Source organism: Mesoplodon densirostris, chromosome 1, assembly GCF_025265405.1.
Source record: "Mesoplodon densirostris isolate mMesDen1 chromosome 1, mMesDen1 primary haplotype, whole genome shotgun sequence".
Classification (NCBI taxonomy): Eukaryota; Metazoa; Chordata; class Mammalia; order Artiodactyla; family Ziphiidae; genus Mesoplodon; species Mesoplodon densirostris.
The window spans coordinates 106,310,532-106,325,005 of NC_082661.1; the positions used below are offsets into that span (position 1 = coordinate 106,310,532).

General features: G+C 43.7%; 1 protein-coding gene across 1 annotated transcript in view; it reads left to right on the forward strand.

The window, feature by feature from the left end:
* The window catches only part of POLN (DNA polymerase nu), a 192,851-nt gene that overhangs the window by 21,076 nt on the left and 157,301 nt on the right, over window positions 1-14,474 (forward strand). Inside the window, exons 4-5 of the mRNA XM_060106912.1 lie at window positions 5,354-5,433; window positions 7,381-7,884. Coding sequence (XP_059962895.1) covers window positions 5,354-5,433; window positions 7,381-7,884 — 584 coding nt within the window. The remainder of the gene's footprint in view (window positions 1-5,353; window positions 5,434-7,380; window positions 7,885-14,474) is intronic.

The following is a 14,474-nucleotide window of genomic DNA, read 5'->3' on the forward strand; positions in this document are numbered from 1 at the left end:
CGCAGCAATGGAGACCCAAAGCAGCCAAAAATAAATAAATTTATTAAAAAAAAATTTTTTTTTTACATATTCACACACACACACACACACACACACACACAGCGAAAGGGTTTATATGTACATTGTTTTCTTAGTTCAGGCTTTTTGTTTGTTGAAACATCTCCCCTTATTGCTTCCCTGTGTTAACAACTTAGCGTATGCCTTTTATGTTTTTGTTTTCATGATAGTAATTATAGCTTGTGTGTGTGTGGCTATGTTGTGCCACCCAGACCTCCGCCTCCTTGGATGGGATTGGCTGAGGGCTTTGTTGCAACTGTATCACATTTGAGCTTCCACTCCCTCAGTCCTTCTGCTCCCCAAGAGCATCCCCAAATAAACGTTTGCAGGAAAATCTCAGTCTGGTCCCCAGGGAACTTGATCTGTGCAGTGGGTGCCAGTAGTGGTCTGAGAAAGCAGACATGGCATTTTGGAATTGGTCACCCTTAGGTGGGCTGGCACTGATGACTTCATCACAAGTTGTAGGTGAAATACGGATGGCAGCGGTGCAGTTAAAACTTTTACTAGAGGTGGCTGGTCTGGCATACCAGTGCAAGCAGCTGTGCAAGCTGCTGGGCAATACTATGTATTTGAAAAGAATAGGGCAATGGAATAGAATGGCATGGGTGGCTGTGGCTGGGTCCTTTGGAAAAAGACAAAGGCCAAGGGTGGTTAATTAGCAATTAAAGGGTAAATGTGATAGCCAGAGGGCTCACCTGCTAGCCTGTGAAGAGACCACCTGCAGTCACAGCCCCCCACCCCAACAGCCTAGTAAGGCTGGTGGAGCTCCAGAGGAGGTTGGATGCTCAGCCCTGGCGGGTGTTCTACCTCAAGGTCAGGGCCTTGACCAGGAAGAGGGACCTGACCCTGAGATGCAGGATGGGGACGTCTCGATTGGTGCATTCAAGTCTTGAATCCCTGGTACCTCTGGGACCTGCAGAAGTAGCTACTCCTCTCTGTTAAAGGCCAGCCCCCTTCTCTCTACCCGCCAGTCCCCCACCTTGAAGACAGTGCAAGAGGGTTCTATCTTGAGAAATAACACATCCTCCCTCAGGAACTGCCACCTCCTCTTTTGGCCATTAAGTCACTACATAACCTGGCCAAGAGGTACCAGGGCCTGTTAAGGGAGTGGATGAGACACAGGCTGGTCAGGGAACAGAAACGCTGTAGCCATTGGAACAGGGAAAGTTTAAAGCATTATTAACTAGTAATGGGATTAGCTGACAAGAAGTAAAGAAAACTGAAGATTACAATAATAGCAGACGCAGAGAGCATCTACCTGCGGCAGTGTCGAAGGAAGGAACAAAACTGGAATGACCTGGCCAGGTGACGTCCACCAGCCTCTGTCATCTGTTGTCCCTGTACGGGCAACTTGGGCTCTTTAATGGAGTGACCATGGGGCTGGGGTGGAGGCTACGTGTGTGCCCAACAGCATGGCGCTCCCACTCACCAGGGCCGATCTCGCCATTGCCTCTGGTGAATTTCCAATGACACACTGAACTCTGGGTCCACAATAGTACTGAACTTTGAGAACAGTCACTTGGGGGCTAGTTGGCAATACTGGACCCCTTGTACCCCCAGAGGTGCCGGGATTTGTCTTGACTAGAATCCACACCTATTCCAGGCACGGGTTTGCCTTTCCCATACGCAGGGCCTCAGTGAGCTCCGTAATACAAGGCTCACAGAGCATTTGATCCCCTGACACAGAATCCTGTATAGCATCGCCCTGGATATAGGGACCCACTTTACAGCAAAAGAGCTGCAGTGGGCACATGATTGTGGGACCCACAGGTTCCGTCACGGCCACACACCCAGAAATGCCAGCCCAACAGAGTGGTAGAGTGGTGGGTAACAGGCTGAGCTCAGGTGACCTCCAGGCTGCAGTATACACTGTACATCAGTGACCATTGCAGGATGCAGTGTCCCCAGTATAGATAATTAAGGGCTCTGGGAGCCAAAAGGGGGCAGTGGGAGTGGCCCTGCTTACCATCACTCCCAACGCCCCTCCCAATAAATTTGTGTTTCTCTCCTGACACCTCTGGGTTCTGCAGGTTTAGTCTTGACTCCCCAGGGGAAACCCACCAGGGGCAAAGGAAGAGTACTGTTCGATTTGAAGCTATAGCTGCTGCACAGTCATTTCAAGTTCTGTACTCCAAGAGACTGGCAGGCAAGTGAGGTACTCTCCATCCTGCTAAGGGTGACTTCCTGTTCACCAGAGGTCAGGGATGCTGTTACGTAATGGGGCAGGAAAGCATCTACGTGGCATCCAAGTGACGTGATTGGACACCTCTTGGTCCTCTGATCAAATTTGCTGGTAAATGCAGTGGCCATGGCCTGGGAAGGGCATGGTGACCAGGGACTTAACACCCCTCAGGGATGAGGGTTTGGGTCACGATCAGGCAAGCTACCTAGACCAGCAGAGGTGCCAAACCAGGGTAAGGGGACCTCAGAATGGGTAAGAGAGGGAGGTGAACAGCATTTGCAGCTTTGAGACCAGCTGCAGGACAAGGACAGGCAGTTCACCCCATTAACCTTCCTCTTAAATTCCCTCAGGAAGAGGCCGAGCAGAGTCCCGAAGGAGCTACTCCTAGAACATATCTGAGCTGCACAGTGTAGTGAACCGTAGGCAGGACTGTAGTGAACACTGTGGGTGCCCCGAGCCCCCCATTCATCACCCCAGCTGCTGCTCACCACACATCCCCTCCTGATGGTTGCCTCAGCTGCAAAGAGCTTCTTTGCCCAAGGGCACACCCTTTTCCCAGAAGCAATCAGGTAATGACTGGTGGGTGCTGGGGAATAAAGGCTCAGCTCCCTTGACCCTGTCGGGGACAGCTATACAGGACCATGTCAGGTCCAGAGCAGGCCTTTGTAGCGGCTGCATCTTGGACCAGTCCTCCCTCCTTCACTCCCCTACAGACGTTGATCCTGAGAGCACTACCCCCAAACTTTTCTGAATGCAAGCCTTCTTCTCAGGGTCAGCCTCCCAGGGACCAGACCTGTGCCAGTGTATGGGTGTAACATACTTATGTACCTAAATGGGGAGATTTGGTCATTGTTTTAAAAAATAGGATCATATTTTCACAGACCTCTGCATCTTCAGGTCAACTAATACAGCTCATTCTTTTCAATGGCTCTGTGCTTCATGGTGTGGATGTTACATAATTTATTCATCGACTGCCCTCTTGATTGGTATCTCCTTCGTTTTCAGTCCTTTGCCATAAAGCAATACTGTCATAAATGTTTTGCTTTAAACCTATTTACTGTTCCACGTATTTCTATGAAACAGATAGCCAGCAGTGAGGTGGTTTGGTTAGATGATTTATATATTTATATCTCTTTGTTTTTACTGAGGTTACAACACACACACACACATACACACACAGAGCACAACTATCCTAAGATTATAGTTCAAAATTTCACAAACTGAACACCCGTATAACCTTCACCCAGACCAAGAAACAGAACATTGGTAGCATCTCGGAGGCCCATCTTTCCTCCCTTTGGGTTCGTCCTTTTCTTCCCAACTCCTGAGAGTGATGTGTGTATTTTTAATTTTAATAAGTATTGACACTGTGCTTTCCAAAAAGATCCTAACCATTCACATTTTTACCAGCAATGAGTGAGACTACCTCTTCTCTTCCATCTCCAATTATATTTAGTTTGTGTTTCCCTGACTACTAGTGAGTTTGAGTATTACATCATGTTTGTTTGCTTTTTGGATTTGCTATTTTGTGTGTTGCCTCTCCCTATCTTTTGCTCACTTTTCCATTGAATTGTTTCTTTTTTGGTCAGTGTAACTTGTATAATAAAAATATTAACCCTTTGTCTTTTTTGTCCCCAATAGTTTTCCCAGTGTATTATTTTCTTTCAGAAGTGGTGCTAGCTGTACTATCCCTATTCATTAATCTGCCCTTCTCTACTGCATTAAAATACCATCTTCGTTGTATATTAAATTCTCATAAGTCCTGGGGTCAGTTTCTGGATTGTCTGCTCTGTTTTAGAGATCTTTTGTCTATTCCTATTCAAATACCTTGTGGATTTGATTACAGTGACTTTATAGTATGTTGTGATAATCTGGCAAAGCAAGTCTTCTTTTATTTTTTTAAAAAACTTACCTTTCTGGGTCCTGCCTGGTGGTCCAGTGGCTAAGACTCCACATTCCCAATGCAGGGGTCACAGGTTTGATCCTTGGTCAGGGAACTAAGATCCCGCATGCTGCACGGTACAACCAAAAAAACCCCTTACCTTTCTTCTCTATTTTCAGACATTTAATATTTCATATGTACTTTGAAATTATTATTTTTTTCAATTAAAAGAACCCTGTAGGGTCTCTGATGAAAATTACATTAATTTAAAAAAATATATTTATTTATTTATTTGGCTGTGCCGGGTCTTAGTTGTGGCACACGGGATCTTCATTGCTGCGTGCAGGATCTTTTAGTTGTGGTATGCGGGGTCTTTAGTTGTGACACACGGACTCTTAGTTGTGGCATGTGGGATTTAGTTCCCTGACCAAGGATCGAACCCAGGCCCCCTGCATTGGGAGCGTGGAGTCTTAGCCACTGGACCACCAGGCAAGCCCCTGCATTAAATTTATATTTAGGAGAATTAAAATATTTTGTTCATATCTCAGTGCTATGTTTTTCCATTTGTATAGATCATGCTTTATGCCATTTTATAAGATTTTAAGTTTCCATCATTGAGTGCCTTGTGCTTTTCTTGTTAAATTAATCCTGAGTATAACTTTCCTTTATCGTAAGTGAAAGATTTCCCCCACTTGCATTTCATCGTTGTTATTGTTGCTATAGAGAGAACGTACATCCCAGAGGTTACGAGCGGAGACTTGAGTCATGTTGCCTGGGGTTGAACCCAGGTTCCATCACTTCCTGTCCAGCCCAAGCTTATTAAAATTAAAACAAAATCTAAATGAGAAGTTTGTATTAATGATATTTTACTGAAGTTGTAATTGTTCCATTACAATATTATTCAGTCTAAGAATTTCTTCACCTTTAATACTTACAAGCTTTCTGTAAAATGGTGAACTTGGGTTTTCAGAATCAAGTATTCAAAGGCAAACACCAAGTATACTTGTTAATAAATACTTCATGATTACATAGATCTGTCTCCAGTTAATTTGAAGATACTTTGCATAAATGTTTATTACAATGGTAGTATGCATTTTGGTTGTAAATTTTACTACATTGTTTTAATTAAGTAAATAATGAGTAAATGATTATAGAGGCTATTTTCAATGTTTAGCTAATTATATGATTTAATTTCTTTATTCCCTCATGCTTCCTTTCTGTGTCTTTTAAAGCTGCAGAAGTGGTGGACAAATCCAGTGTTAGGTATTCAGTACTACTTGAAGATGGGAAGAATCAATCACTGGAAAAAAAGGTGAAACCTTGCAAGTATGACTAATTCTAAACAGATAACTTTCATTCATTCAATAAATACTTATCAAGTGTATACTATATGCTAGGCACTGTGGATGCAACCGTTAAAAAACCAAAAGGAGTTCTTCTCCAGAAGCTGATAGTTTAATTTGTATGAGGGGACTAGGAAGACAGAGAAGCACAATATTTCTCTATGATGAGGTGAATTAGTGTCACAATAGGAGACAGAGCCAAGTGCTTTGGGAACGATAGGGGAGATGGCTAACCCAGTTTTTGTGCTGTTTCGTTCTGCTTTTTCTGGGAGGTGGGGAGAGGAATCTGGGACATTTGTCTGAAGTATGAACACTCTGACTTGAGGTCTAAAGGATGACTAAGAAATGGTCAGTTTAAAGATCCTCACCTTTAGAGAGTGGGGGAAGGACTTTGGGAAATTTTTTTAGGTTAGGGGAAGAGAGCTTGGAACTTTGGGGTAGTGGAAATAAAGAGAAGTTCAGAAAGAAAGGTATAAAATTTACAATGGGTGAGTTACGTGGTTTGGGCTTGGGAGAGAGATGAGAAGAGGTCATGTTATTACCCAAGACCTTCTATAGGAAGCAGTGGTGGAGGTGGCATAATAGTTAAGAGAGTGGGCTCTGGAGCAAACTACCTGTGTCCAAATCCAAATCTAACTTAGTCTATTGTAAGCTCCCTTAGTAAATCCCTGGATTGAAGGGATGGTTATTTGCCCCTGAAGTGGAAGGAGCGGCATCTTTGACAGGGAAGGGACTGTGCAGCCCTTTGAAGGTGAATGGAAATTCTCTCTCCCAAAGGTGTTCAAACTGTGCTCCTTCGATCCCTAAGGCAGAGGTCTTCAAATCGTTTTGCTCCCTTTCTCACAAAAGACTTTTGAAAAGCCATGTATCTCCTGACATATTTTTAAGTTGACGTTTAAAATATTTATCACAAGTTTAAAAAGTTTCATAGGACGTGATTTCTGGTGTATTAATAATATTGACGTTTAAAAAACTGTTATATCACAGTTTAAAATACGTCCACTAATATCTAAATACTATACTCCGATAACCTGATATCTACAATCATTCCTTTAAAAAATACATGAGCAGGATATTCTTCAACAATCTGAATTTTTATATTTTCCTTTTCCTTCTTGACTCCTTTTCTTGTATCCTCCTCCACAGAATTTTTATTGTGATATAATTTTATGTTTGGAAGTCTTTTCTTAAAAAGCATATAATATTTCTCTGCAATAAAAATGACTATAAATTTCAATTTTCTGTGATCCTGTGACTGTGTTAAAACATCTTCTTTCAAAATTATTTTTAAAGTATTATTGGTATACGTTTGTTCAGAATAGCATAAATATATCATAAAATCTGAAAAATAGACATAAAAAATAAAATTTTATTGTAAGTGAATCCTACAATGAAACGGAGAAATGCTTTTTCCCCCTCAGTCTGTGAACTGATGAATGAATATTGTACATTGCTAGATTGAAACAGGAAGAGGATTGCTGCCGAGCTGTATTTTTTAAGAAATTTTAGTAGGTAGATTAACATATTATCGACTAGTTGTGGTGATTTAATTTTCTCTATAAATGGCCTTTGGTTGGAAGTTATCAGTGATTCATCCTCACTCTTATGCACATGTGCAGCACACTCCCCTCCACAGCATCTCCTGTTACACGCATGGTGCCAGCGCAGGGCCGTGGTGGGAGACTTTCTAAACTAACTCTTGCCTATTCCAGCCCAGGATGCAGATATGCACTCCTACCTGGTTGAGAAAAACCACTGCTCTGGAAGACACTCCATAGTTCATTAGAAAGTTGGATCATAGTTAATGTGAAGCTGTGTTTCCACTTTACCTTAGATGAGTTTTATCAGATTTTACTTTGGTTTAGACCTGTCTTATGAATCCATATTCTAGTGAAATATTTTCCATTTTTCTATAGAATCTTAATTCTCTTACGAGCCAGACATCAAGAGTTTCCATCAAGTTCTCTTCTCAGTCCTCCAGTATCAGACTCACAGATCAACTGTCTACTGACCAAAACCAGAAGAATATCAGCTCATTGGCTTCTTCCAGGTGTTTAATTCCACAGTGTGACCAAGAGGCTTCAGTTCTACAGAAAATGGAACATAAAAGAAAACACCTACCAAAGGAAAACATAAATAATGAAAACAATGAAGAAAGCATGAGTCTTAAAAGAAAACATATCACATGTAATAATTCATCAGAGAAAACAAGTAAACTTACGGCATTGGAAGAAGATGCTGATGAGGTTGAAACCTACCTAAATTCTAGGAACTCAAAAGCATTCACAAACAATTTTTGTGATATTAGGTATTTGGATGCTTTGGAGAAAAGCCAGCTGATTGAAATGCTCAAACAGGCAGTAGCTCTGGTGGTAACTCTGATATATAAGGATGGCTCAACTCAGCTGAGAGCAGAACAGGTTAGTAAACGGTGTTGGTTTTTGTTTGTTTGTTCTATTTTGTTGGCACCATAAAAGAAACCCATTTTCTTAGTGTCTGATTTTGATAGGAGAGCAAGAAGTAAGATTTTAAGCCTTCCCCTTACCCCCAGGGGTGAGTGACTGATACTGCATACTTCTCATGAGGTTGTTAAGAAACTGCTGAATGTTTTCCAGAGTACTTGTACCATTTTATATTCCACCAGCAAAGTGTGAGTTTCCAAATTCTCCACCTCCTTGTCAATACTTGTTGTCTTTTTTATTTTAGCCATTCTGCTGTGTGTGAAGTGGTATTTCATTGTGATTTTAAATTGTATTTCCCTAATAACTGGTGACATTAAGCATCTCCTCATATGCTTACTGGCCATTTGTGTATCTTCTTTGGTGAAATGTCTTGAAATTCAAGTCTTTTGCGCATTTTTAAATTGGGTTATTTGTGTTTTATTTTGGATCTGTAAGGGTTCTTTATATATTTTATTTTATTTTATTTTATTTATTTATTTATTTTTTTTCTTTTTGCGTTAGGCGGGCCTCTCACTGTTGTGGCCTCTCCCGTTGCGGAGCACAGGCTCCGGACGTGCAGGCCCAGCGGCCATGGCTCACGAGCCCAGCCGCTCCGCGGCATGTGGGATCCTCCCGGACCGGGGCACGAACCCGTGTCCCCTGCATCAGCAGGCGGACTCTCAACCACTGCGCCACCAGGGAAGCCCCTCTTTATATATTTTAATACCAGTCTCTTGTCAGATATATGGTTTGCAGTTCTCCAAATCTGTGGCTTGTTTTTATCAACTTCCTGACGGTGTCTTTTGAAGCACAGAATTTTTTAATTTGATGAACTCCAGTTTACCAAGTACTTTTTTATTGCTTCTGCTTTTGTTGTTAAATTTAAGAATGCTTTGGGACTTCCCTGGTGGTCCAGTGGCTAAGACTCCTCACTCCCAATGCAGGGGGCCCGGGTTTGATCCCTGGTCAGGGAACTAGATCCCACATACTGCAACTAAGAGTTCGCATCCTGCAACTAAAGGTCCTGCATGCCGCAACGAAGACCCCACACACCTCAAGGAAGATCTTGCATGCTGCAACTAAGACCTGGCACAGCCAAGTAAATAAATAAATATTTTTTTTTAAAAAAAAAGAATGCTTTGCCTATATCAGGTCATGAAGATTTACTGTATTTTCTTCTAACAATTTATAGTCTGAGCTCTTACATTGAAACCTGTGACCCGGGACTTCCTTGGTGGTCCAGTGGTAAAGAATCTGCTGTACAATGCAGGGGACATGGGTTCGATCCCTGGTCAGGGAACTAAGATTCCACTTGCTGCGGGGCAACTAAGCCCGTGCACCACAACTACTGAGCTCGTGTGCCTCAACTAGAGCCTGCGTGCCGCAAACTACAGAGCCCATGCACTCTGGAGCCCGTGCACCACAACTACAGAGCCCATGTGCCCTGGAGCCTGTGTGCCACAACTAGAGAAGAAAAAAAAAAAAAAACCCACACGCCACAACTAGAGAGAAGCCTGTGCGCCACAACAAAAGATCCTGCATGCCTCAACGAAGATCCCGCATGCTGCAACTAGACTAACTATGGCATACCCCACCTTCCAGGTTTCCATCTCTAGAAAACTGCTCCCATCAGTAAATCACTCAACCTCAGGGCTGTCAAGAGGCTCACCTAGAAGATCAGGCCTGCTGGAGTAAGTTTGCTCTCTGGTCTCTATACACTGATGCACTAAGTCTCCATTCTTGGCCACTGGAAGCAGAGTTGCTGGGTTCAGGGTTTGGCACACCTTTAAGGGAATGTCGGGTGTTCCATCAGGAGGGCCTGATATCTTGTTAACCTTCCTCCAGTCAACTAATGATGTCCTTTGACTTCTAGCACAGATTGTACCTGATGAAGGGTTAACACATCTAAGTGTTGTCCTAGGGTGAGCTTGGAAGCCTCATTAACCAATAGAGCCATGGCTGCTACTGCTCACAGGGAGTTTGGCCATCCCAGGGCCACTGAGTCCAGTTGTTTTGAAAAGTAAGCCACCAGTCTTTGATCTGGCCCCAGCTTTCGGGTCAGAACTCCGAGCGCTATCCCTGACCTCTCGTGGAGTATAGGGTGAAGGGTTTGTCTGACGTTGGAAGCCCCCATGCTGGTGCCCGACTCAACTCAGTCTTTAGAGTCTCAAAGGCCCACTGGTGGCCCCTATTCCCTTTCTTTCTCCTTCAGAGCCTCATATAGGGGTTTTGCTGTAAGGCCATAATTTGGAGTCCAGATACAATAGAACCCAGCCATCCTGAGAAAGCCTTGGAGTTGTCTCTTCGTGGTTGGAGATGGTAGTGTGCTAATTGCTGTCTTTCAATCCATGGCCAGGACTTGCACTCCTGGGGTCAAGATAAATCCTAAATACTGAGCACTGTTGTGAAATCTGAGCCTTTGTCAGAAAATTAGGACCTTAACAGTATTCTGATCTGAAACTTGCTTTGTCTCACTACTTATTAGCAGATCATCAATATATTGTAATAGAGTTCCATTTTTCAGTCTTAGTTCCCTCAATTCTTTTGCTAATGAGTTTCCAAAAAATGGGGACTATCCTGAAAACCCTGCGGAAGCACTGTCCAGGTGTATTGAGTAGCCTCCAGAGGGTCAGGGTCCCTCCATTCAAAGTCAAAAAAGGTATTGAGGGACTTCCCTGGTGCTCCCTCTATATATATATATATATATATATATATATATATGTATATATATACACACACACATATATATATGTATGTATATATACGTATATATATATACATACATATATATATACGTATATATATGTATATATATACACTTTCCTCCCTTTCCAGAAGAAATTTTTTTAAAAATGGTATTGAGATTCTGAATGTAGAGAAATACAGAAAAATGCATCTTTGAGGTCCAACACAGAAATACTGAGTGCTTCCTGGCACTTGGGCAAGGAGGGTGTGTGGGTTTTGCACCACTGGGTGAATAGGGATGACTGCCTAGCTCACTGCTCATAAGTCTTGCACAAACCGATACTCCCCATTAGGCTTCTGAACAGGGAGGATCGGGGTGTTACAAGGGGATTGGCAGGGCCTAATGACTCTGTGTTTTAGGAATTTGGTGAGCAGCTGTTGGATCCCCCTCAGGGCCTCAGGCTTTAAAGGATATTATCGCCAGGAGCTGGAGCCAGCTGGGGTTGTCGTTTGGGCATCCCACAGGAGGGTGCTCAGGACATTCCCTTTCCCAGTGCCCCTCCTTCCAGAAAAAGGCACACTGATTCCTGCCCATGTTGTTCGTAGGCTGCTGGTCTGGTCTTCTCAGCTGTCTAGTGTCCCCTCAAGATGGTGGGTGAATCAAAGCAGCTAAGAGCTGTGTTTTCTTTGTTAATCTCCTATTCGTGTTGGCCTCCTTTGCCATGTCCTCGTTGTTATAGACCTTGAAGGCCTCCTCTACCAAGGTTGACAATGGGGTTTGGGGCCCAGCTTCAAGCTTTTGTAATTTCCTCCTGATATGAGGAGAGGACTGGGTGATAAAATGCATGGCCAATAGTGACCTCCCTTCTGCAGACTCAGGGTCTGTATTGGTGTACTTCCTGAATGCCTCTGTCACCCGACTCAGGAAGACTGCTGGGTTTTTATCTTTTTCCTGTGTAATCTCTTGGACCTTATCATAATTTACAGGCTTCACCATACGCCTTTTCATTCCTTCTGATAAACAAGTAATATAGTGTCTCATCCTGGCTTGGCCTACATGATCCTTACAATCCCAGTGGGGGTCCTGTTTTGGGATTGCGTCACCAGTTCAATAAATCTGGTGCTGCGTGTTGGTGGCCACTAGGCTGTCTGTGTGTTCCCTGGCCTTTCTTAGTATACATTCCTTCTTGTCCAGGGGGCAACAGTGGTTCAGAATAACTGTAATTCTTGCCGTGTCAGGGAAAACATTAACCCCAGCATGGTAAATTTGTCCCTAAACTTGTCAGGGTTCTATGAGAACCTGCCAAACCCCTCCTTACGGATTCATAAGTCTCCCATCAAGAAGGAGACATGCACTCTAGTAATTCCCTATTCCCGTCAGCTACTTTCCAGAGGGGGTAAAGGCCCTGTGGTGTGAAAGTGGGGGCTAATTTTGAACCTGATCATGGCCCCACTGGGGACAGCACTGGGGGCTCTGGTTTCAGGGCTCCTGGCTAAATGGGGTAAGGTGGGGGTCGAGGGACTGAAGGTGATGTTAAAGGGGAAGAAGCCCAATGAGAAAGAGGCCAAATGTGCCAATGACTAGTTGGCGGTTGAAAGGGGATCTGTGAGAAAGTCTGGCTCTAAATCTTCTGGGGACAAAACAGAAATAGAGGCCACACACACAACAGGGATCCCTCAAACCGGGGTCTTGATAAAGTTTCATAAAGGCCTACACGTAAGGGACCTCCCCCCATTTTGGGGACTGCTTACAATATTTTGGTCCAGTTGTAAAATGATGCTAAAGTTAAGGGATCCATTCTGTGGCCATTTCTTCCGGTCACCCAACGCATATTGGGGCTAGGCTGTGTTGCAAAAGAAGATGGTTTTTAAACCATCTAATTTAAACTGTCCCGAATTTTTAAGAATTTTAATCTTTGGGGGCATTTCCCATGTTTACATATAAATCTGGCGGCTAACAAACTGAGATCCTGGAGCTGGATGGAGTCCTCAAGACCCGGCATAACAAAACCAAAGGGTGAGATGACAAAGGAGATCTCAGAACTCCCTTCCCCACAGTTGAACACACAGGACAGAGAAATACTGGGGGGTTGTGTAAAGTTCACCTCAACAGGGGCCTCGGGGGCTGGGGGTTTAGATGTATGAATTAAGGAAAAAGAAATAGGAGAAAGAGAGAGAGCCTGCTGTTTCAGCCTGCCCCTCTGCGTGTGTCTATTCAGGCAGTTCCAGTCAGCCGTGCTCTTCCATAAGGGCCAGTGGAGGGAGGCACTCCATCCACCACCCACCAGGGTGATCAGACCCAGAAACCAGTGCTAGTGGGACACTAACCCACAACTGGGACTTTAAACCAGGAAAAAGAAGTTGAGAAGTTTGTGACAACTGGGCTTCCAGCCACTACACAGTATGAGGATTGAAACTCTGTCAGTCTCAGAAATCTCCCCTCAAGGAAAGCCCACCGGACCAAGATCTGCACGGTATGAGGCAAGCCTCTCCCACCTCTGTCACCTCTCGGTGAGCCGGTGCCAGCCAGAGGGAGCATGGTCTCCCCAACTAAGGAGTTAGGTTGTAGTTGCCCAACACTCACTTCTCAGAAGGATGTGACAGAGAAGTAGGAGAGGACAGAGAAAGGAGTTGTAGAGAGAGAGAAAGAGATCAGAAGAGGGAAAATGGACAAAGGGAAAATGGAAAGTTGCCTGAATGAGGATAGTGAGACCCCTGGGGCAACGAAGGCAGACTTACCAATCCCTGCAGCACTGAAGCAAAGATTCAGGTGACCACTTGTCAGCTGCAAGGAAGCTGCAATCAGCTGTACCAAATGGGCCCAGATCCTCTCTCAGAGGGGCAAGGAAAAAAAGAAAGCCCCACAGGTCCCAGCAGAGTTGCCAAAAACTGTTACCAACCTGGGCCCTTGGACTCTTTAATCAATAGAAATTGACAAGAGGCCAGATGAGAATTTCAGGCAAGGCTTTATTGGGGCTCATGCTACAGCACAAAGGAACAAGAACAAGAAACAGGTTCCCTTGCCTGCCCCTTGAGAGGACCTACTTGGGTCCTTAAATGGGGTAAAAATGGGGGTGGGTCTGTGGGTTGGGCATAAGGCACAGCTTAGGGGTCTGTCCACCCCCTTGGTGGTGCCATGTGCAGAGATCATGCACTGTGTGCTGCTTTTGCTCCCAGCACCTCAGAAATGGCAGTTTGTTTGTGGCCTTTTTGTATCTTATTGCTTATTATTGTCCCAGCTTGCCCATGCATGCAGTTATTTTTAGTCACTTGTAGTTTCTTGGTATCCTGTTGCTCAAGGAGACATTTGTCCAGGTGCAAGCACTCTGGTAGAGGACCCCAAGTCCCGGCCTGGCTCAGTTTTGCCATCTTAGCAGTATTGAATTTTCTGATCCATGAACAGGGGGTGCCCTTTCATTTATTTAAAACTTCAATTTCTTTTAGCAATGTTTGTAATTTTCAGTGTAGTGTATAAATCTTGCTTTACCATTCACTTTTGAAAGGCATTTTTATGAGATAAAGAATTATAAGTTGATAGTTTTTTTCTTTCAGTAGTTTCAAGATGTTATGCCACTGTCTTCTAACTTGCTTTGTTTCCCATAAGAAATCTGCTATCACCCTTATCTTTGTTTCTTTCTAGGTAATGTGTCCCATCCCCCCTCCCCAGCTTCTTTTAAGGTTTTCTCTTTATCACTGCTTTCAAGCATTTTGATTATGATGTAACTTGGTGTAATTTTTTTCATGTTTCTTGTACTTGGAATTTATTGATCTTCTTGGTTCTACAGCTCAGCTTGGGAGAATTGACATTATTATTTTGAGTTTTTTAGTCCTTAAACATGTATGTGTCTCTGTTATGGAGGTCTTCTCTGATTTCTTTCATCAGT